The sequence below is a fragment of the Volvox carteri genome (genome assembly GCF_000143455.1).
Source record: "Volvox carteri f. nagariensis unplaced genomic scaffold VOLCAscaffold_6, whole genome shotgun sequence".
Classification (NCBI taxonomy): Eukaryota; Viridiplantae; Chlorophyta; class Chlorophyceae; order Chlamydomonadales; family Volvocaceae; genus Volvox; species Volvox carteri.
The window spans coordinates 368,888-390,580 of NW_003307549.1; the positions used below are offsets into that span (position 1 = coordinate 368,888).

Here is a 21,693-nt window from a genome sequence, read left to right on the forward strand (position 1 = left end):
GCAGGGAAGGGCGGCGTTTGGATGGGGGGGGGTAGGGGAGGGCGGCGTTGGGCTAGGGCGGGTGCAGGGCAGGGTGGCGTTGCCCCAGCCACTGCTGTCCCCGCCGTCCCAGCTGCGGCCCCAGCTGCAACAGGCCCCGCACTCCTGCACCTCCACCAACTTATACAGCAGCAACAGGCGATGCTCACACAGAACCACTGGCCGGGCATGGCATGCTCGTGTGGTTACCTCGGTTGGCGGTCATGTCCACTCTTGGCCTGTGTAACCCGCCGCATGGAACCCTCCCGCGCAAGCCTGTGCACTGTACTAAGACCTTCCAATGTGCACAAGCACCTGTTCGTGCTCACAGCGGCTCCGTTATTCAGTCGGCGGCGTCCCAGTGGGGGTTGGTCGGCACCATCTCGCGTAAGGTCCATTACTTCTGCATAATAACGCAGTCATCGTTGCTATCTTGATGAGCTAATCCTACATCTTCGCTATGCATAATCCGTTGCCTGTGGAGGCCCCTTGGCGTCCAAGCTGAAAAAGTAAATTCGCACCTCTGGGTTGTCCATCGCCGCTGTCTGACATCGCTCTTTGCGGTGAGCGCCGGCTTTGGAGGAATAACTCTAATAGTAAAAGTCTAACTAAATGTTTGAAGGCATGCGGCGCGAGGACTGACTGGCACGAGCATAACATGCCGCTCGAAGATATGCAATATATTGTAACGGCTGCGCATGGAATTGTTTGCATGGCCATGATAATTGTTTTGGGGGGTTCAAATCCTCAAATGTGTCAAATTCCAGGCCCGAGGAAATCTTTGCATTACCATTATATTGTTTGTTGTTTTGGGGGTCAAATCCTCAAATCCCGTTGGGATTTGACCCGGATTTGCTTGGGAATTCATGGGGTCAAATTCCGGAATTCCGGCCCCGTGAGGCCTGTGGTTTCTGGGTTAGTTGAGGGGTGGTTTCTGGGTTAGTCGAAGAGGTGCGTTTCTGGGTTAGGTGAGGGGTGGTTTTGGGTTAGTTGAAGAGGTGCGTTAGCGCTTACTGGCACTAAATCCATCACAAGCGCAGATCAACCTAAAACATCCATAAGTAAGGAATAAATTTTAGAACATGAATGGTTTTTAGAATTCAATATACAGTTTGGTAAGGGAGGCGCCGGAATTGGTCAGGGATGCGCCCGACTTCCGAGTCGATGGTGTTCGTACCATTAAGTTCCACGGTTTACGGGACATGCAGAGCACATTATACCAAGGGAGGCGTAGTTTTGCATGGGTGTATGTTGTATTAATCTAAAGGACTCTATCAGCCGGCCCTGCCAAGCAGTCGAGGGTTTGCGCAGTGCACTGACTAAGCTGCCATCTCATCAAAAAGGATTATTTAACATTACAATTGGACGACTTTCAGCGTTTTGCATCTAAAGGAAGTTCCTAATGTCGGCTGTCTGGAGGCGGTGCCTTTGGCTGTGTGTGTCGTTGGCTCTTTGTGCCGTTGGCTCTGTGGCGAGGCGACGGACATGTAGTTTACAGTTTCTCCTTCAGCTCCTTCTTCTGACTGCGGGTAAGGGCATTGCGGTGTGGGACTCTCGAATTAAGAGCCTGTGACATGGTCCAATTGACGCGACAGTTGCATACCTGGTCAAAGCGGTTACGGAAAACCGGGCATTAGACCACATCCACATGTGCGACAGGTGCCCAGCCCATCGCTCAAGATCCTTCGACGCCGCGTCCCAGGCTCCCCCGGCCTCCATCGCCGCGGCCTCCATCACCCCGTTCTTCCCCACCCCCACCGCCGTCCCCTCCTCCGTCTCCCCCTCCATCTCCGCGGCCATTGCCTCCTTCGCCAAGGAAGCCTCCATCTCCACCCCGGCCCCCACCATCACCCCCAAAGCCCCCTGCCAAGCCACGCCTTCCGCCCCGCAAGCCACGGGTTCCTCAAAAGCCACCTGCCCTGCCGCCGTCCCCACCCCGTCGCCCTCCCTCACCTCCTCGTAAGTACCGCCCACTCAGCCTCGTGCTGACGAAGTAGCTAAGACGCTTTCTGCCCGCAGTCCATACGCTTCACGTGTCATTGAGGTAGTTAAACGAATGACGATAATTTCTTAGCTCTTCCTCTGCATTTCCTTTTGTCGTGTGCAGTCAAGACACTAATACCTTTTAATACTTGCAGCACATACACACATACATGCACATGCGCACACCATTGTTCCTCGGACTTGTGCTATGCTGGATTACTTCCCTTCCCTGTGATCCTCCGGTATTCCTGTAGGACTGTCCGACTTACATACCGACGTCATTGTTCTCCCCCGCACGTGCAGGCACCCGGAACGGTGTCCGGCTGACCCGTGGGGCTGGTCGCATCGGCCGCCTGGAGGTGTCCTTCAAGCAGGAGTACTACCCCGCCCAGTGGGGCTACACGGAGAACGGCGGCTGGGCGCCCCTGTGCGATGATGGCAGCGTTGGCCCCGACGAAGCCATTGTGAGCGGGTGGGGTGGGGTGGGGTGGCGTGGTGTGGCATACAGTCCTGCAAGGAGAAAGAAGTTGTCAGTCGTACAAGGAAGGGTGCATGCATCATGTTTGTTTGTTCCCGAGGCTTGGCAATAGGCTCCTGCGACTTGAAACCGGGGGCAACCTGTGTTGGGGATTGGGGCCGGCCTTGGCCTTGACCTTGGCCTTGGCGGTGTCCTCATGTTCTGAGGACCGGCCCTTATGGCGTGGTGCTGGACGAGCACGTTATTTTACTGAGGGGTGGTTTCTGGGTTTGGAAGGGTAGCTGCTGTTTGGATGGACGGCACCGGCGGTGACGAAGTGATCGGCGGCATCACAGACTTGAGCAGGAAGCGTGTTCACCTAAGGGTTCATCTGTTAAGCTGCGGCCGTTTGTGTTGGGCGCGTCATGTTCTTGTCCCACGTCAAGTAGCGCCACGTAGGTGGATGGGCGCATGCCCGTGCGCTTGTTGAGGTGCTTGGGGCCTGTCTTCATAATCACGAACTTCCTCCTTCCCTCCCTGCCCCTCCCTGCCCCTCCCTCGACCTCGACAGTTCTTCTGCCAGCAGCTTGGATTTAAGACGGGTCGCCAGTACTACGCAGCGGGCATCAGCGACTTTGGAGCTGATGAGGTTAATACGTAAGTCGTCTCGCCTGCCTGCCTGCCTGCCTGTCTGCCTGCCTGCTTGCCTGCCTGCCTCATTCCCTTCCTGCTCTCACCTTGCACCAGCTCCCCGTCTCTGCTGACTCTCCTCTCTGCTGACTCTCCTCTCTGCTGGCTGGCGCTCTCTCTCTCTCTCTCTCTCTCTCTCTCTCTCTCTCAAAACCAACCAACCAACCAACCAACTCTCTCTCCCCGGCGCGCAGGCCAACACCTGTGGGTGGTCTGCTGTGCGACGGGTTTCCTCCGGAAATCCCTGTCGGCATGATTGCTTTCCAGAACGATGACGACCCCACCTGCTTCCTGTTCCGGTCCGACTGCAGCGAAGGGGCACTCGTTGCCCTCCAGTGCTCCAACGGTGAGTGCACCTGCGGCCTCGCATGGGTGTACCTGTGTCCCTCCTGCCCATCGTCGCTCCTTTGTCACCTTCCAAACTCACTCACCCGTCCCCGCACACTGGCTAGAACACAGCGATACATTCAATCCGATAGGAAATACGCACTAGGCCAGTGATATAATGTGTGAGGACCTCAGGAAAGTCCGGCCTCGGCAGGTGCAGACATGTATGATGGGCGCAAACAGAAGCAAAACTCCCTGGAGGTTATGTAGTGCGGAGTTGTGCTTTTGTGGTGCAGTTTACCTGTTGTCTGTGTAAGCTGGGAGAGAGTCGTTCAGGCTGCGTATACCTGACCTGACCTCACCTCATCTGACCGGGCTCATCCAAAAGGGTTTTAGGCCCTGTCGTCTTTTGCGTTTGTCTGTCATGGTATCTCATTAGGTCGTTTGGGCTGCAGCTCTTGGGTAAAAAGGTCAACAGCTCGCTCATGCTTGCGTACCCCTGATGGCCTGATAGCCCTGCAAGTCCATAACATGGTGCGTTGCATGCATTGCGACTGTGCCTATGCAGCCAACTTCACGACGCCGAGCCGACCACCTCCACCTCGTAAGTTATCGGTCCGGTTCTTTCTCGGGGGTCGAGTGTGCGTGGCAGGACTGGGTTTGCCATATGTGCAGCGTTCCGGGGAATGCGTTCCGTTTATTTTCAACTCACTCTGCGGTCGTTGTTACACGTTCCCATTGCGACGCGGATTTGCTGTGGTTATACTTGCTTTGCTTTGTGATAACTGATTTTTTTTACTGAAATGCTGTTGCCCTGGTGTTTAAATTTGATTCCCGATGTGTACAGGCGCGGCTGGGCCGCCGCCGCGCGCGCCACCACCGCCTGATATGCCCGACGCCATCAAAGTCTTGGACCTGGAACCGAACCTGGTAGACGCTGGCGGCATGCGTGCCGGTAATGGCCGTGTGGAAGTGCTGGTCAACAGTTCCGCGGGGGAGCCCGTCTGGGCGCCACTGTGCGCGACGGCGGAGGACCTGGCGCTGTACAATCCACCAGAGTGGGGTCCCACCTATTACCCAGATCCGGTCGCTAACACGTCTTGCAATCAGGTAGGGGCAGTGCATGGCGGATCGTCCTCTGGCACAGCATGGCAGCAGAAGAGCATATCCTCTGTGAAGGGGGCACAGGCTGGTAGGAGAGGCGAAGGGAGAGGCAGCGATTGTCGCGGAACTAGGAAAGCCAGGAAGAGCCGGGATGGCGTGGTGTTCCTACGAGATGTATCTATCAGGCAGGCCCGGTATGATTTGGATTTGAGAGGAGCACGGGAGGCGCTTTCGGTCCCTTGCCTTGGCCCTCGCATCAGCAGGTGGTGCTGCTTCCTCCTTGTTGTACTCCTCATCCTGTTGCTTTGTCAATGGTCGTACCGCAGGAGGACCCAAGAACCAACACCTGGAATACCGAGATGATTGGTTTCATCCGCCAGCCGGTCCCAATCCCCAACGGTAAGTCCTTGGTGGCATGGGATAGGGTTTTTATTTCACTTTCGCTGTACTATAGCATAGCGGGGAGTGTGGATGCATGGGGACGGGTAACCAACCCCGTGTGCCTTAACAATTAAGCCTCCTGATGGGGGTGCATCAACCGGGAGACGGGTGTAATTATGATGTTCTGCAACCGCATTTCCGGTTATCCTGGTCCAATCCCCTCACCCTCCCTTTCCCACATCGTCCTGTCGCCAGACACCCTCCCCGTAAACTCGGAAGCCAACCTGTTCAACCCCGCCAAGTACACGCATTGGGTCACGGTGGTGGGCGGCAAAAGCGAGAGCAAATACGCGCTACAGGCGATGGATCTACAGGTGTGTGTGTGTGTGTACGGATGTATGTGACGTGGTATGGCCACACGGCGTTGAACTACGGGCGTACCCACAGCGGTCTTCTTTTCCTGGCTGGCTGGCTGGCTGGCTGGCTGGCTGGCAGCCTGAATTGGTCTCATCGCAGCTGAGATAGGATGCAGGCGACCGTGTTCCTTCTACCTTTCCAATGGGAACGTATGTGCATAATGTAGATAATATAACGTGAATAATATAATGTGAATAATTTAGTTTATGTATGTGCACCAACATCACCCTATGTCCTTCACATCCCTCGTGGCGCTCTTGCGTCTTGCAGGTCTCGACCACCCCCTGCGCCACTGGCTACATGTACAGCCTGGCCTGCCAGTACCTTACTATGTACGGATGAGGCTAGGGGGACGCTGGAGTAGCGAAGGCAGGCAGGTTTCCAGGCATGAGAGAGGAACATGCATGGGAGGGTGGGAGGGGTGCGAAGATCTGAAGCCGTGGTGCAGCTCCGCATGGCATGGCTGGTTGGCTTCCTGCGCTATGCAGACAGATGCATATTTCGGCGTGGCGTGTTATCCGTGTAGCTCGGGTGTACAGCTGGGTTTGACTCCAAGTGTGTCCCCCGAAAGTGCAGTTGGGCCCCCCAACTGGTTCTTCGCTCAGAGCCGCTTCGCACCTTATTACATGCAGCCTACGGGAGACGTTGCTTCTTCACCCTTGACTGTCAGGTTAGAATGGTGCGCATGTGACTGCGCGGCGGAGATGCTTGTATGTCGGGGTGGTGCGCGGTCCTGATTTGCACGGAGTAAGGACAGCCAGATGATGTTGGGTTGCCGGTGGTGGGCGTGGCTTCTATTCTGGTGCATTGGCAGAAGAAGAAAAGTGCGTAATGGAGCGGGGGCAGTGGTTGCAGGGCTTGCATGATACATGCGTCTTGCTTTCTTTTTTAGTTGCGTGCGATGTGTGATCTGTTTCTTTCTTTCTGTTCGGCGTGGATGCGGGGCCCGGGCGGGCTGTCTCCACCGCCAGGAGTTGGCTGCCGGCGGGCGGGGCAGGTCCCTTGGCTGTCTATCTTGGTGGTCTATCTGCCCCGACGCCTGAATTAAGTTCAACCAACTTCATCATGACCCGTGCATATGTAGTGCTAAATTGGCTATTTTAGAGGAAAGCGTCGATTAGCACACCATTTGCGTGTAAATTGCTATTGCTTAATTTATCACCACAAGCGGCTAGAATACGCTTTGGTGCTTTCGCAACATCCAAAGTTCCTTTTAGCATGGCTGACCGCGCGATAGCAGACCTCGCGCAGGCGACAAAAGGCTGGTTTGGGGTAATGCTTTACATCTCAGCATTACCAACATGTGTCCGAAATTTTCTTGTAATTTCTTGTAATTTCTTGTAATTTTCTTGTAATTTTTAATACTGAAGTGTACACAGTGCTGAAGAATGCTAGTTGATTTGCTTTGCTTGAATATAATTGATATGGGTCCCTTGTTCGGCCTAGGTGCGTTATGTAATGTTTTCGCCTGTTTTTAGTTTGACATAGATGTGCTGCACCACTTCGTGCGTGAGCGTGCTGCGCGAGGCGAAGTTATATTCAATTACGTCAAGTCGGTAGATATGGTGGCGGATTTCCTAACGAAGCCGTTGCCTTTGCCTCCGTTTGAGAAGTGCGCACGTGCGATGGGACTGCGATAGAGTGGTGCTTGTTTTTCGTGGAACTGTACTTTGGTTCTTTTAAGTGACGGCGGGAAGACACAAATATAGGCAGGCGGCTGGCAGAGGTGCCGAACGAATACATTCTGAAGTCGGATGGGGTGGCGGATTAGGGTGCTCCTCTAGCAGGGAAGAGCAGAGACTGCCCGGGAAAGGGGCCGCTGGCGAAGTTAACCACCCTGTAACAACATACAATCTTTAGTTGCTTGTAACATAACGTGCAGATCACGCTCCGAGCCGAATCAGCCGTACAGCGTAAGGCACGGAGCAACTCGTAGATTTATAACAGGGTAGCATGAGTGGCTGACACAAGCATCACGCGTTAGCACATCGCACAAGAACCATGCTGCAAGCACTGCGCAACAATCACGATGGTGGTTGTGAACAATTGCGCTGAGTATTCCTTAAATTTGCATCTGCCGCTGGGCTGCTGCCTGGGTTGCTGCATGGAGTTTGCAAGCATAAGCATGCCAATTCTAGCATCCGGCCAGAGGGATGCAAAGTGGTCCTAATCCTCTAATCCAGGGGTTGGGTACCGGTCAGCAATCCTCTAATCTCAACAGGGGTGGACCACTTCTAATCCCTAATCCAGAGTGGTGGTCTAATCCATATCCTAGGGTCGGGGTTCTAATCCTCATCCTGTGGCCGGGTCCCAATCCCAATCCTGGGGGGGGGGTCCCAATCCTAATCCTGGGGCCGGACGGCAATCCTAACCCTGAGGCTGGGGTCCCTGTCCAAATCCTGTTGGTCGTGTCGTAATCCTTAGGACGTGTTCACATGTGGGCGAATCAGGGTTGATTCATGCGAATTGGACTCTGAATTGGACCTGATTGGACCCGAATCGGAATTGGGGTCCGGGGGGCCTCTTCGGGTATGATTCGACGTGATTCACAGTTTTCTTTCTCAAAACAAAGTTGTTTAACAAACCGTTTCTCATAATTACCATTACAATACTATAGGAACATTTTCCAATTGTTAATTCACGCAAAGCGCACCGAGCATTTTTCACGAACTCCTGCAGCTATGTATGTACAAGCCTGGTGATAATTTTTGCCATAGAAACGATACTTATACTGTTCTGTTCCTAGATAATGCTGGCTTGCCTTGGGTGATGGGGCGTAGCCGCGGAGCTTCAGCTGGGCGCGGTGGCACCTCGCGCGGTGGCCGCAATCGTATGTGAACACAATTCAGAAAGCCGCCCCGAATCGGACTCCCAATCAGACTCTCAATTGGACTACATGTGAACACACCCTTATCGTGGAGCTGTAATCGTGTGACTGATTCGGTAAAACCTTAATTTTGGCTGGGGGGTCCAATCCTAATAGAAGGGTGCCGTGACACGGAAACACACAGTGCCATACAGGCGCGAGGCGATGGCAATGCAAGTGCGTAAAAAGACCCAATGCAATTTTACAGCGGGTATATGACCAAACGAAGTAAAACTTGAAACATAAAAAGCAGGCTGACGAAGCTGCGCACCCTGGCCATTTCTGCAGTATCGTGCCATATGGAAGAGTTTAAGCAGGGATACTGCGTTTAAACACCTTGATTCAAGCATCTACAGATGCGACTGTGGGGCGGTCGAAGATAAAATGCACGTTGAGAGAGGTGAACCAATGGTTCACCGTCCACACTTGCAGCGCGCCAGGGATCTTCAATGCCATAAATACCAGGGGCTTTCACAGCTATGAAGCACAACCCAATAAGCAGGACATGCCTCGTGAAACGATGTCGACGTATGATATTGAGCCAAAAGATGTTAACATGTGCGCATAACAATAGACTCAATCATACATAGCCCGAGAATTAACAACAAGCCCTTGGGCGGAGTAGCTAACACGTCCTTGGGCGGAGTAGCTAAGAGGGGTGATCCAATGGATCACTGTCCACACTGGCAGCGAAGCAGAGACCTTCAATACCAAAAATACCAGGGGCCTTCGCAGCTATGAAGTACAACCCAATAAGCAGGACATGCCTCGTGAAACGATGTCGACATATGATTTTGAGCCGGTAATGTTAGCATGTGCGCATAGTAGAAGGATTATTCATACCGTACCGCTATGGCCGATTGGTGATTTCTGGATTGGTGAAAGTAAAAAACGCTTCTAGAATTAATCTTTCCAACACCGGAATTGGTGATACGGTTTGGTGTTACCCTGTCCACTTTTTCCCATTGCGACCGAATTGGTGAAAGCCGCCAACCGGACTGCCCCCCGTTCACTGTGGGCCCTCCACGGCGCCCCAGGCCCACATCAACCAATCTGCAGTCGCATGTTAACGTTTCTAGATGCACGCCGTCGCATACAGCATCGCGCGCGCGCGCGGTCCGGCACCCGACCTGGATCCAAAACGTACAGGGATTGGTGATGGCCGCCGCTCAATCCCAGCCCGGATTATCCTTTGCTACTGGATTGGTGATTTTCACCAATCCGGTGTCACCAATCGGCCATAGCGGTACGGTACAATTTCCGGCATTAAACCTACTTGTATTGTATAATTACGCATATTTGTCGCCATGCGACTTTGTGTTACAAGCTTCGAGTTTGTACGGTCCAAACGAGCCAAGAGGCTCATGAACCGCCGAACTGGAAACAAGAACATGTAAAGGTAGTAAATTAACCTTACTGTAAAAACATATTTAATCATCAATAAATTGTAACCTGCATCTTCTGATATGATCCAAAACAGGTGCTAGTCCGCGTTGGTTCTCAACGCCCATAACGTCTATCATGCGGTCCTCAGGAGACACTCCAAGCTCAAATAGCTCGGTGCGAATATCCGCGTACGCAGGGCACTCAAGTAAAACATGACGCTCGTCCTCAACTGCTTGACGGTTCCCACCATACACGACACCACCGCGCTGCTCTTTCCCTGCCATGAGGACGATTCACTGCAAGCGGCCACACACACATCCTAAAACGCATCAGCGTGACATGTTGCTTCGGCGAAATATATCCAGTGCAGTGCTTAGGCAACCCCATCCACTGCTTGTACCGGCACATTTTCACCCCTGGTTGTTTGTTGTCGGAAACAAATGTCCTAGGATCCATTTCTAGTCGCTCACTCTCCCAATCGTCATCAAATCGCCTGCGTAACTCCTGCATCAACTGGCCTATATCCAACGAACATGACGTGAGCGCATCAATTCTAGCCTCAACATCCTCATCACCCGCCATGTCATGACCAAGAATCTCAAGTATCTTCAGAACCTTCGAACCCCAACCATCGTACGCCATGGATGAAATTAAAGCCAAACGTATCTCCTCTCTGAAGCAATGATGGTACACGGTGCCCTTCGCCTTAACCAGCTTATTCCAAAAACGGAATATCAGATTCGCCCAGTGAACTTGCAAGGGATATTGCCCAAACTCCCTAAACAACAGTCGATTCGTGGGAAGCCCCGCACCACCCAGTTGCTTTAGGAAGGTCTTCTGCAATTCGACCATCCTGTCCTGTAGCGAGTTATCGAAGTAACACGAGCGCGATTCCTGGTTACGAGGATATCCTCTTTCCAGCACATCTAGAACCTTGGTCGGACCCCACACCTGCACTCCATACGACAAAATGGATAGTACTTGTGCGTCAAACGCCTTCACCGAAACAGCTGGGACAAACAATCCCTGCCTCTTAAGCTTGGTAGTCAACGAGGAAAGCGCCCTTTGCCCTGACGCAAATAGTTCGTCTGTGCATGATTCAAACGGCACACCTGGCCCGTAGTGTAGGCCCAAGTATCGTGCGCGTTCCTTCCATGGTAATGACCGAACCACGTGCCCAGCGCTCTCTTTAACGCTCATGGTGACCAGCCCGTACGAACCCAGGGTATACATGGCCTTGCGGGCGCTCTGATCCCCCTGAAAAAACATGACCTCACACTTTCCCACATTCACCTTCATGCCAAAAGCTCCACACCATTCCTCCAGCGCACGAAGCAGCGCCATCAACCGCCTGTGTGACCCTGCGAAAAGACTAAGATCATCTGCATATAACATCAATGGAATACGCATGCCATCGCTCAGCGGACAATCGTGGGCCGCCATGGCATCGGGTGCAAGTCGATCCTTAGCCTCCACGTAGTCTGCGAACCCTTCCCAAAAATGCCGTACAAAGTTGGGCTTAACGGGCATCCCTGCTTAACCCCCTGTAACGAAAAGAACGAGTCCCCCAGAACACCATTTATATTTACTCTTGAGTTCTACCCTCCGGTAGCAAGCCTTTAACGCCTCCAGAGTGGCACCCGTCACTCCTCTCTCCTCTAACCGCATCCAAAGCAATTCCCTAGGGACCTTATCAAACGCCTTCTCGAAATCCACTTGACACACGAAAAGCGGTTTCCCAGACGACTTCCTTGACCTGTCCGTCAAATGTCGAAGAACGAACAGATTATGACATGTGCCGCGATTACTGCGAAAACCTCCTTGGAAAGGGGATCGTGCCCCAGAAGCCTCTCCCCAAGCATTGATCCTCCGCTCAAGGAGCATAGCATAAAGCTTGGATAGAGCACCTCCAACTGCCAAACCCCTGTAGTTACCCATGTCATGAACATCCCCCTTCTTGTGAATGGGTGTCAACGAAGAAACCTCGAACTGCCGAGGATAGTCCCCTGTACTCCGAATATGCTCCATTAGCTCCAATAGGTAGGGTGCCAGAACAAGTTGCGGTTTGTCATCAACCATACGCTGCGCATATTTAAATGCTTCAGCCGGTACACCATCAACCCCCCCCGACTTCCTATTACGCAATGCTTGCATCGCAGACGTGACCTCTGGGAGAGTAAAGGGTGCATCCATGGCCGCTGCTACCACCAGGCGAGCACCCCTTCGCTCATTCCCGTGCGACCAGCCCCGTCCCTCTCCTCGTACCGCGCCATTTATGAAACTCAAGATGATGTCCGCATTAACTTCACTGCAGGCGTTTGCAGATCCATTATACAGAGCATCGAAGTACTCCTTCCAGCTTAAAACGTCGCTGATAGGACAGTCAGCCTTAGCCTTGCCATTAATGCGCTTCCACAGTGCCCGCGGGTCTCCACAGCATTCCTTCAAGAAGGCTTCATACCGCTTAACTTTATATGCATCCAAGGTTTCCCGCCGTATTCGTTGATACCGCGTGCGCAACCTACTAAACTCGCTACGCTCCGCGGGATGGTCCAATAGGTTGTTTGCTCGCATGAAGGCTTTTTGTGCAAACATCACAGTACGCGCTGCGGCACACTCCTCTGTCCACCAAGGGGCATCCGAGCCACTCTTACCAGTCTTAGAAATGCGTCCATTAGTCCGTCCCATCTGCTAAAGGCAGGGTAAGTGGTTATGGGCCCCCGCCTGCTACTTCCGTATTACTTTTTAATAGTTTGCTTTACGTCGCACAGACATAGAAGGACTTTTGCACATGCTATACAACGATTCGTTGGACGTGCTTCCGGTGTGTGATGTTAATGCCACGTTTCAATATTCGCTGGTAAAGTATTTGTTACGTACATTTCGGCTGGCTATTAAGTGTGTGCCGTCCGTCCAATTTGGACGCACAGCGTCCTGGCGGCGTAGAAGTTATGTTTTGGTTTATTTTGCGGGATGATGACATTTTGCCCGGGTGCGTATGCTTGGTGGTATTGTCACTGGTATGGTCCCACCAGCATATTCATGCACGTGTGCTGCAGCAGACGCTTGAGTTGTTGTCGAAAGTCACATGTCATTTCCTGTTACAGGTAATGCGAGATTCACAGGTCAAAGGAGACCATCAAGGAAATGGACCTCCCCCTATAAGAAGACCAGCAAGGACAAGTCATGAACGCGGACCTAAACGGAAGCAGACTAACATCAACGTTGAGCTACAGCAAATAGACCAGAGGGCGTGGGACTGCAGATGAAGCCTTTGTGTGGCGACATAACACGTGCAGGCTGGCTGGCGAACAGACCATGCGAAGAACAACAACAAAAACTGATCCATTTCGTCTATGCAAGACATAACGGCCATTAGAACAGAGACCAGTGTGAAGCTTTGACCTGTAGCTAAACCGTTCCACAAGCGCAACCTACCGCAACTAGCCCACCTTCGTCCGAGAAAAAAATTAAATTCACACGTAGTTCATAGGCACATAATTCAGTGTAACTTGCGATTAGCATTGCAGCGGCGTAGCAGCCTGACGCCGTCATTTATCATGCAACAACGTTTATAACATGACAAGATGGCTCCGTTAGAATGAAGACACACCTGGAGCACAAAGCAGGATTGTCTTTTGCATTGTAGGTTGGCCAATCCTGCAATGCAATAGGCAATCCTGCACCACTGCAGTCAAGATTGCATGCCTGCTGAGCTGGCCAGACTCGCAGTGCATCCATGTCTTGACTGCTGTGCATGCATGTGCAGGTATGCACCATAACCTCACGAAGTCCTCGTATGTGAAATGCAAATCATGCACCAGTGAGTGAATATTGCGGTGTAAAATCAACACGTTGCAGTGTAGTTATGTCGACTATGCATTTAGTAATCATTGCAGATTCCCAAACCATCCAACGAAGCTTTCGAATGCTCTTGCTGCATTTCATGTTGCATTCATGCAACTGTTGCCGCAAGACATGCATGCATACGGGCAGTCATCCGCTCATCCAATCATCAATCAACTAGCACTCTACATCGACAGGAACACAGCTAATTATAGGCCCAGCATGATTGCACCAGTGTTCGACACCCCGTACGGGGCCCGTAAGTTTTTGGCCTTTTTTCGGTATCCCCGTCAGGGCCCGTAGGAAGTTTCGGTGGCTCCCGTAAGGATTTTGGGGCGCTTCGGTGGCTCCCGTAAGGATTTTAAGGATTTATAAGAGGCCGTACGGGGCCCTGTAGGGGAAAGGACGGACCATATAAAGGATAAGGCCACACACTTGATTCACTACTTCGTGTGGGGATGTTGGGACCTGCTGCTGATACCGGGGCGAAGCCACTGATTGATCAGGCTGCTGAGATCTACTTGCGTAAGGGTTATACAGGCATTATTCACAAGTTGTTTTCTGACGTTAGCAAAATTAATTTGAATCCATACGGAGAGGATGATCATGAGGAGGTTGCGACTGACCCAGAGATTGAAGTACTGGTACAAGCAACATACCCCGCTAGTGACGATGAGGCTTTTAGTGACAGTGACTACGAGACCGACGTAGAACGAGATACCGATGAGTCGTGCGTGGATGAGGATTTTGATGAGGAGGAGGAGGACGAGAAAGAGGAGCAGAAGGGATGGGCGGCCGCGGCGGCCAAGGCGCTTGGCTTTCGCTGAGTGTGCCGAGTCCCCGTGTGTTATGGTTCACGGGAAAATAACGAAAATAACGATTTACAGGGCAAAAAAATGCAAAGCGTCACTTTCCACAGCGTTTCAGCCAAGGACAGTGTCCCCGTAAAGGTTTTGCGGGGTTATGGGGGCCCCCGTAAGGCTTTCGGCCAGTACAGGAGCCTGGTACGGTTGCCCCTCCGTAAGGAAAATTTGGGAGGTACGGGGGATCCCGCAAGTTTCAGGAAGGTCAGTGTCGAACCCTGGATTGCACATAGACGACTGTCACATATTTAATAGCTACACTATTAAAGCACCACCAGCACCATCTTGGGATGGTCCGCCACCCTTGTCATGTAGGTTGTCGTTGTAGTGGTTGATTTTACCATTTGCTTTGTTGCCTCTGTTGTTGAGCTTCAGTATGAGCGCGGCGATAAGTATAGAGGCTTGCACCAGCATCATCATGTCCAGCTGCTCGTCTGTGAATTGTTGACCTGCTTGATTCGTGAGTTTCTTGAGTAGGTCCTTCTGTGATAGCATCGCAGCCTGTGCTTTGACGGAGTTCTATGTAATGAGTGCCGACGCATCCCTCTTGGATAGAGGTTGCTGCGGTAGCTGTACGTTGAGCCTTTGAAACCGAGCAAGCTGTGCTGCTGTGGCCTGTTCTCCTGACGCTTGACTGTCCATGAGCTTGCTGGCCTAGCTTTTAGTAAGTTTGTCAATTTCGTCCATGGATAATCCTCGTGAGTGGAGAGCTGCACGTTGACTGCCTGGTGATGGTTTTTCATTGTATTTTTTCTTGAAGTCTTCGTAGTCTGCTGTCCTGCTGCTTAGGAGTCTTGAGCATTCTCCGATTGTGGTAGGCCAGTCACATGGCATGATTGACATATCATTAATGTATGCTTCTTGTTTTGCGGTTCGTTCGTCATCGAGGCGTCGTGTGGCGCGTGTTGTTATGGTGGTGGGCGGAGTGTGAAAACCAAGGCCTTCGTACTGCTGGACGGATAAACCCATGGCTTGAGCCTGAGACTGATGACTCGCAGCTGCTGTTAAAGTTGTGACGGTTGATGACATTGCAGGTGGGACGTGGGATAGGTGTCTAAGATCATAGTAATGCAAAGACTGTGACAGGCAGTAAGACAGTAGCAGGAACAGGAACGTAAGCAGCTTAACAGTAAAATGAATCATGGTGCTTAAGGGGGTGCATGTGCCATGAACATGTTTGGTGTCAATTGCATGTCGATGGGGAGGATGTGCAGCTGCTCAATATCCACAACTCGCGACAGTGCTACATATGCTTGCCCTAGTCAGTTCATGTTAGTATAGTCAATAATGACGGGATCCGTTATGGTATTGCCCTGCACCTTGTGTACAGTTCTTGCAAAAGCAGGCACGACCTGGAACATTTTGTGTTCAAGCTTGGCACCATTCTTGTATTTGACCTCGCATATCCTTGGCAGGCGGATTATGGTTTGGGAGTCCAAAAGCTGGAGTGACAGCATGGATTCGGTAATTTCTTGCACGATTGCTTAAGCACCGTTTTCGATTTTTGGGGCCGACAGGTTCTTGGTAACCATGACCGTCATGCCGGGAGCGAGGTAAAGGTGATCTAGGAGCACGCCTTGGTCTTGCATTGCTTTGTACAGATAAGCTACGTCATCAGGCGCATACCTATTTCCTGTAGTATGCTGCAGTTGTTGTTGAAAGTGGGTGTGTGCCATATCTTGGTTATACTTGTCGATTTTCGTTTGTTCCAGCTATGTGCCATGATTTATTGGGTGCAACGGAATTTTGGGAAGACTTTACCACACGAGTTTGCAAAAGTGCCAGGATGGGTTCGGTTGGTGGCCCTACCCTGATCACATTGAGGGTGTCAATCCATGCTTGATTATTAGGATTTTGTCGGTAATTTGTTCCTAGTTGAATGTCTTGAAACATGTGCCACATGGCCCATCTGTATGGCTGGTGCATGCATGCATCTTCGTCACACTTACGGTCACACATGGCGGCAAGCTGATGCTTGTCACCACGAAGGAGTATTAATTTTCCAGCAAAAGGAAGGGTGGATGGTATGTGTTTCATGGAATGGTAGAGCAGCTGCGCCAGCGATACCCTGTGACTGCTGGTTCTGTAGTGGCGTGGTGGTTGTCGTGAACGGGTGAACCATTTGTTGCTGTGGCTGGGCAATTGTAGCGGCCGCAGAAATTTGTTGCTGTGTTGGGGTAGTGTCTATACCCAGCATTTCAGGGTACATGTCGACCATAAAGTCGTCCACACGCCTGCGTTTCCGCTGCTCGTTTTCATTGGTGGCAGATGTACCTGTTGAGACGATGCCATAAGTAAGAGGCGTTTATTTCGGTTATTAGGCAGCTGTGATGCACGGACAAGCGACCAATATTACCACTCATACAGAGTCATATTGCGAAGGGCACGGTATGTAAGAGAACATATACAATGGTTCTTACTACCAGAGATCTTACTGGATGTTTTCTCCGTTCATGATCGAGCAAGCGAGTATGTTGCACCGGCTTATGACGTTGCGTACTCGCTGATAGAGCTCCATGATTTGTTTGTCAAAAATTTCAAGAGCATACATAAATTATTCCACATTAATGAATGCCATCAACTATAGAGGGTATCGCATGCAGGTAAGCATGGTGAACGAGGAGCACAGATGAGAACGTATGCGCAGTAGAACCCGATCTCACCGGCAGCAAGGGTGATGAGCGTTGCAGCGTAAACTGCTGCAAACGAAGTCGTGAAATGAGACATGGCTAATAAAGATGAACTGCTGATCGGACAGCACGTGAGCGAATATTTCGAGAAATTCAGATTTCTGATAGAGACTTTGTTCATTTGCAAAGCCGGTAGAAGGCATAGTAATATGCTCGGCGTCTTCGTACGACTAATACCGAAGCGCGCGAAAATGACTAGGGAGAATCTCCAACAAGTGCCTTTTACGACAGAGATTACGGATTTGCAGTTCGAAAATGACTAGCGAGACTCTCCCTAGGGGTGCCTGTACGACACGGATGAAAATGACTAGCGAGTTTCTCCCTACGGGTGCTTGTACGACAATGAAAATGACTAGCGAACGTAAGAAAGGCGGGGGCATGAAAATGACTAGCGAGACTCTCCCTAGGGGTGCCTGTACGACACGGATGAAAATGACTAGCGAGTTTCTCCCTACGGGTGCTTGTACGACAATGAAAATGACTAGCGAACGTAAGAAAGGCGGGGGCATTGACTAGCGAACGTAAGAAAGGCGGGGGCATTAATAGTACCCGACACGGCCTTCAGGATAGCCTCTACCACTTGCGTACTAGTGCGCTCCTTACCAAGCTGGGAAGTAGCCTCTGCAATCTTCTGGACCAATGCCGAATTATCCGTTTCAAAAAAATATCTGGTCGGCCCTTGCTAAATCCCACATGCTGATTTGGGTGTGTACGACAGACGCGAGATCGGGCTTCGCCAAAAAGAGGGTGATACTTTTTGGCTTTCTTAATTGTAATTCTCGAAGGTGATAATAGCCAATTTATGCATAAGATCTACGTGCTAAGCTTTTTCACTGAATTCTTTTGAAGGTATTCATTTTTGAGCTGACAGGTGTTAAAACACAACGCAACTAAAATGCAGGTCACGAGTCTTAGCTCGCAAAGCTGCCTGTCACGCCAAGCATTTCAATGTCCAAGGGGTGTGGCTCGGCGACCTGTAAATGTTGTCTGCCACGCCGGCGGCAGCCCGGAGCCAACACGTAGGCAGATAGTTGGTGGTGTTGTCAGTTTGGGACTCACAATCGCGACCGCACCCGCGATGGCGGAGGCATTTTTGTCGTCGACGGGCGCCCGGTGAGGCCTGCGCTTGCGCGTGCCGCGCATGCGCGAGTTAGGGGAAGTGCTCTATACCCCTTTATTAGACACGTTCTTCATGAGTCATCTTCTTAAGAACCGCAAACAATGATGGCTTGGAGCCAACCTGCGCTTTGTAAGCAACACCATTCGCTCGGCGTGTCCTCCACCCAGTTACGCTCTTAGGACGGCATTGCGAAATAAACAAGCCAAACAATGCTGGCCTGCTTAGGTGTCGCAGACATCAGGCGACTACGTTGCCTACCCTGTCCTAACCCATCTATGCTGTGTCTGGCCCGCAATGTCCACCCTTCACGCTGCCCCGGCAGCGGCCTTCTCGCAGAGGAGGAGGAGAAGCTTTACAAGCTCCGCATTGAAAAGGAAACTGTGGCCCGGGAGCAGCTCTTGGCCGAGCGACAGAAGCTGGAGGAGGAAGTGAAGCAAACTCAGGTCCGTGTAATATCTCGCAGCGGATTCGTGCACACTCCACACCTTTCAGTCGCATCTGGACCTCCCCGTACGCACCTGGAGACACGCCCACGCACTGCAAGGCCTGAATGTGTGAAGGAGTCGGGCCACAATAAAAAGCAGGGCGCACCCGATTTGTAATGGTCCAAAGGCACCTGTTGCACCGTTGACGATTACGTTGACGCCCTCCTACATGTGCAGCTAGCTTGCTGGGGCTCTGGCATGCTTTTCAAACAACGAAGTCCCCTTTCGCAGCGCAGCACGAGCCCCCGGACATTGGCTGTACTCTTGGCTCTGAGATGCTTGTCACTTGCAATCGGCCCTGCTGCATGGCTTTAGCCTTTGCCTTCTGTGCCGTGGCTGTTGTAAGGCTTCCTGCTGCTTCGCAACGCAGGCCGGCAAGCTGTGCGCCACCCCCTTCGGAGTGGACGTGGTGGGCATCACGGAGCTCGTCGCCCTTATCGGCGCGCTAGTGGGCGGTATTACGGCCCGGCGTCGGAAAGAGGAGGTCGAGCGGCTCAACGAGCAGCTTCGCTCCATTAACCTCAGCCTGCGCCAGCAGGCCAGGGCTGGCACCGTGTATGCGCCTGGTACGCTATCGTCGGGATGTGGGTCGGCCCAAATCGATCCATAACGAATATATATTTTTTTGTTTCGCAACTATTATTAGGTCATGGCGCATCCATTCTAAGCTGTTCTCTGCAGCGGACGTGCTGGTTAGTGGCGGGGAAAATGGCTGATGGCCTGTCCATTTGGAATCCCCCCGTCGGATTTTGACCTGTTGGCTACAGCTTCCAATGTGGTTACAGCAGCGCCGGCCGTGTTTCGCCGTGTGCGCTGTTGATTGCTAGCTGTTGTTGCTAGAGCAGTGTTGTGGAGACACCGCAGTACCACCGGGCGAAGGGGCTCGTTCCTGTGGATCTCAGCTCTTCTTCGGTGGCTCGGTGGCTGCAACGGCGATGTAGCTGAGGCACGCATGGACTGAACAGGCAGCCGAGGGACACTCACCAACCTTCGAGGACAGCCCACAAAGCTCTGATCCTGTCAACTTGCGCACTGACAGCCGCACCTGTCCTCAACTCGAGAACATGCTCCGACGTGGCTCCCGCCCTTCCACAGGTCTCAGCTACGCGCCCCCGGCTACTCGCAGCGGCCTTGTCACCATCCCCTCGCCCCCTCCCCCTGCCAGCCCGGCGCCGGCAGCTGCGGCGAGCGTGGCGGCCGTGACCGTCGCTGTGGCGGCGCCGCCAGCCGCGCCGACGCCAGCGCCAGTCGCCGCGCCGGCCGTGCCGTCGACGTCCGCCAGCCCCTCCTCCTCTGCCGCCGTCAACACGCTGTTCAGCATGGAGGAGGAGGAGCTCAGCAGCGACCAGATCCAGTGCAAGGAGGCACTGCGGGCAGGTGTGCGGAGGTTTGGGGGGGGGGTGTGGTAGCTACGGCGTTTAAGAAACGGCTGTTGTGCTTGCGGGCGTCAAAGTGGGACGGACGCGGAGATATACTGTTGCGCGGTGCTGCGAGTTCCCAGGAGTGGCATATGATGGTGCCGCGCATAATTGTTTTCGTGTCCGCGCTTGAAGTGGATTTTGGGATTTCTGTGCACTGAGGAAGCATTTGCATGGTCATGTGTGTTCCTAAATGGGGGGACAATGGTTGGGTACGTACGGCGAAGCTTGCTGCGCTGGGCAAAGGCCACTGGGTGTATTGGGCAGTGGCCATTGCTCACCCTTGTCGCCTCACATCCCGCATTCCTCGACGTCCGCTCGTGAACCACTGATTATTTATTCCCCTCGTTCCTCGCCCCCAGGCAAGCGGCTGCTCAAGGAGAAGAACGGCGCGGCAGCCATGGTCCGCTTCGAGAAGGCTCTCATGCTGTCCAAAGCCCTAGCGGATAAGGTGAGCGGGACGGTCGGGTGCCGGAAGTACAGTTTGGGAAACTGCATGGGAGTGGGTGCATGGGCATGGGTCAATCCTCATTACGCGTTGCGGATGGGGGATGCAGCGCCCAGCGATGCGATATCGGGCAGGTTAACAGCCGGTCGGGCTTCGGTTGAAAGTACCGCAAGAAAAATAAAAAAATCAAATGTTGTCTGAAATTTGTCTGAAACGTTGATTGTGTGTGTGACTGCGCGTCTGTGGGCGGATGTGGCAGGTCCAAGAGCGGCGCGCGCAGCGGGGCCTTGCGGCGTCCTGCCGCCTGACGCACCAGTACCGCCAGGCCATCAAGCACTTGGAGCGCGTATTGGAGATTTCCCGAGAAATCGGGGAGTACACTGGTGGGTTCGTTCGGGATGGACGGGTCCATTTTTGCGGCGTCTTTTCTCCCCCACATACACAAGTGGGACGAGTGTCCAAACTGAGAAGAGTGCGGTTGGGGTCGCGGTGCGCCACTGCTTGGGGCGCCTCACCATGTGGGTCGATAACCCTGCGCCCCCGAATGCACCCGTGCACGCCAGCGGCGTAGTACGCATGAAGTCACACGAAGAACACTGGCTGCTGGGTAGTCCTGGGATGTGGCTAAAACTTCGTTTGGGGCGGATCTAAAGGATCTAGGAAGAAAAATTAAAGATTAAAGATTTAGGAAGAATTCAAAAAATGTTTAAAGTATGGTGTGCCGTCTCTTGACTGTTTGCTGTTTTGATTTTTTGTTCTCCTAATGAAGGAAGACACTACCTCGGGGCGTTTTGTCACACAAACAGCGATTATTTTGTATTATTTCGTGTTTGTAACGCTTGACTTGATCCGCCACGTGCTCGTTGTGTTATTGGTCAGGTGACGCCGACGCGTACGGCACCATGGCGGACTGCTACACGGATATGGGCGAGTTCGAGAAGGCGGCGGTGTACTATGACAAGTACATTGAGCGCATGAACCGGGACGGGCCCATCTAAAGGAAGCTTTTATAGCCTTCCTCCGAACATCATATTATTATTATTATTACTTCTGTGAGCGCTAGAATGTCGTGAGCGCTTGTTTGTTGTCAACACCGTCCGTGTAGCGGCCCGTCGGTAAGGACCGCTCTGACAAGCGAGCTCCGCAGGGAGAAGAAGCTTTGCACCTGGGGGCCTTGTCGTCCTGTATGTTGTC

General features: G+C 52.5%; 2 protein-coding genes across 2 annotated transcripts in view; both read left to right on the forward strand.

The window, feature by feature from the left end:
• The window catches only part of VOLCADRAFT_103417 (uncharacterized protein), a gene marked incomplete at its 5' end in the record, with an annotated part of 11,634 nt that extends 4,375 nt beyond the window's left edge, over nt 1-7,259 (forward strand). The window contains 9 exons of the mRNA XM_002947278.1: nt 1,835-1,977; nt 2,305-2,465; nt 3,030-3,115; nt 3,343-3,494; nt 4,044-4,079; nt 4,323-4,585; nt 4,906-4,978; nt 5,216-5,334; nt 5,648-7,259. Coding sequence (XP_002947324.1) covers nt 1,835-1,977; nt 2,305-2,465; nt 3,030-3,115; nt 3,343-3,494; nt 4,044-4,079; nt 4,323-4,585; nt 4,906-4,978; nt 5,216-5,334; nt 5,648-5,719 — 1,105 coding nt within the window. The 3' untranslated portion in view covers nt 5,720-7,259. The remainder of the gene's footprint in view (nt 1-1,834; nt 1,978-2,304; nt 2,466-3,029; nt 3,116-3,342; nt 3,495-4,043; nt 4,080-4,322; nt 4,586-4,905; nt 4,979-5,215; nt 5,335-5,647) is intronic.
• Nucleotides 7,260-17,923: 10,664 nt separating this feature from the next.
• VOLCADRAFT_87597 (uncharacterized protein) lies at nt 17,924-21,497 on the forward strand (the record flags this gene model as incomplete). The annotated part of the gene is made up of 7 exons (XM_002947279.1): nt 17,924-18,141; nt 18,471-18,591; nt 19,004-19,199; nt 19,729-20,010; nt 20,414-20,502; nt 20,759-20,882; nt 21,379-21,497. 7 exons carry the CDS (start codon nt 17,924-17,926, stop codon nt 21,495-21,497), a joined length of 1,149 nt encoding a protein of 382 aa, XP_002947325.1.
• Between the last annotated feature and the right edge of the window lie 196 nt (nt 21,498-21,693).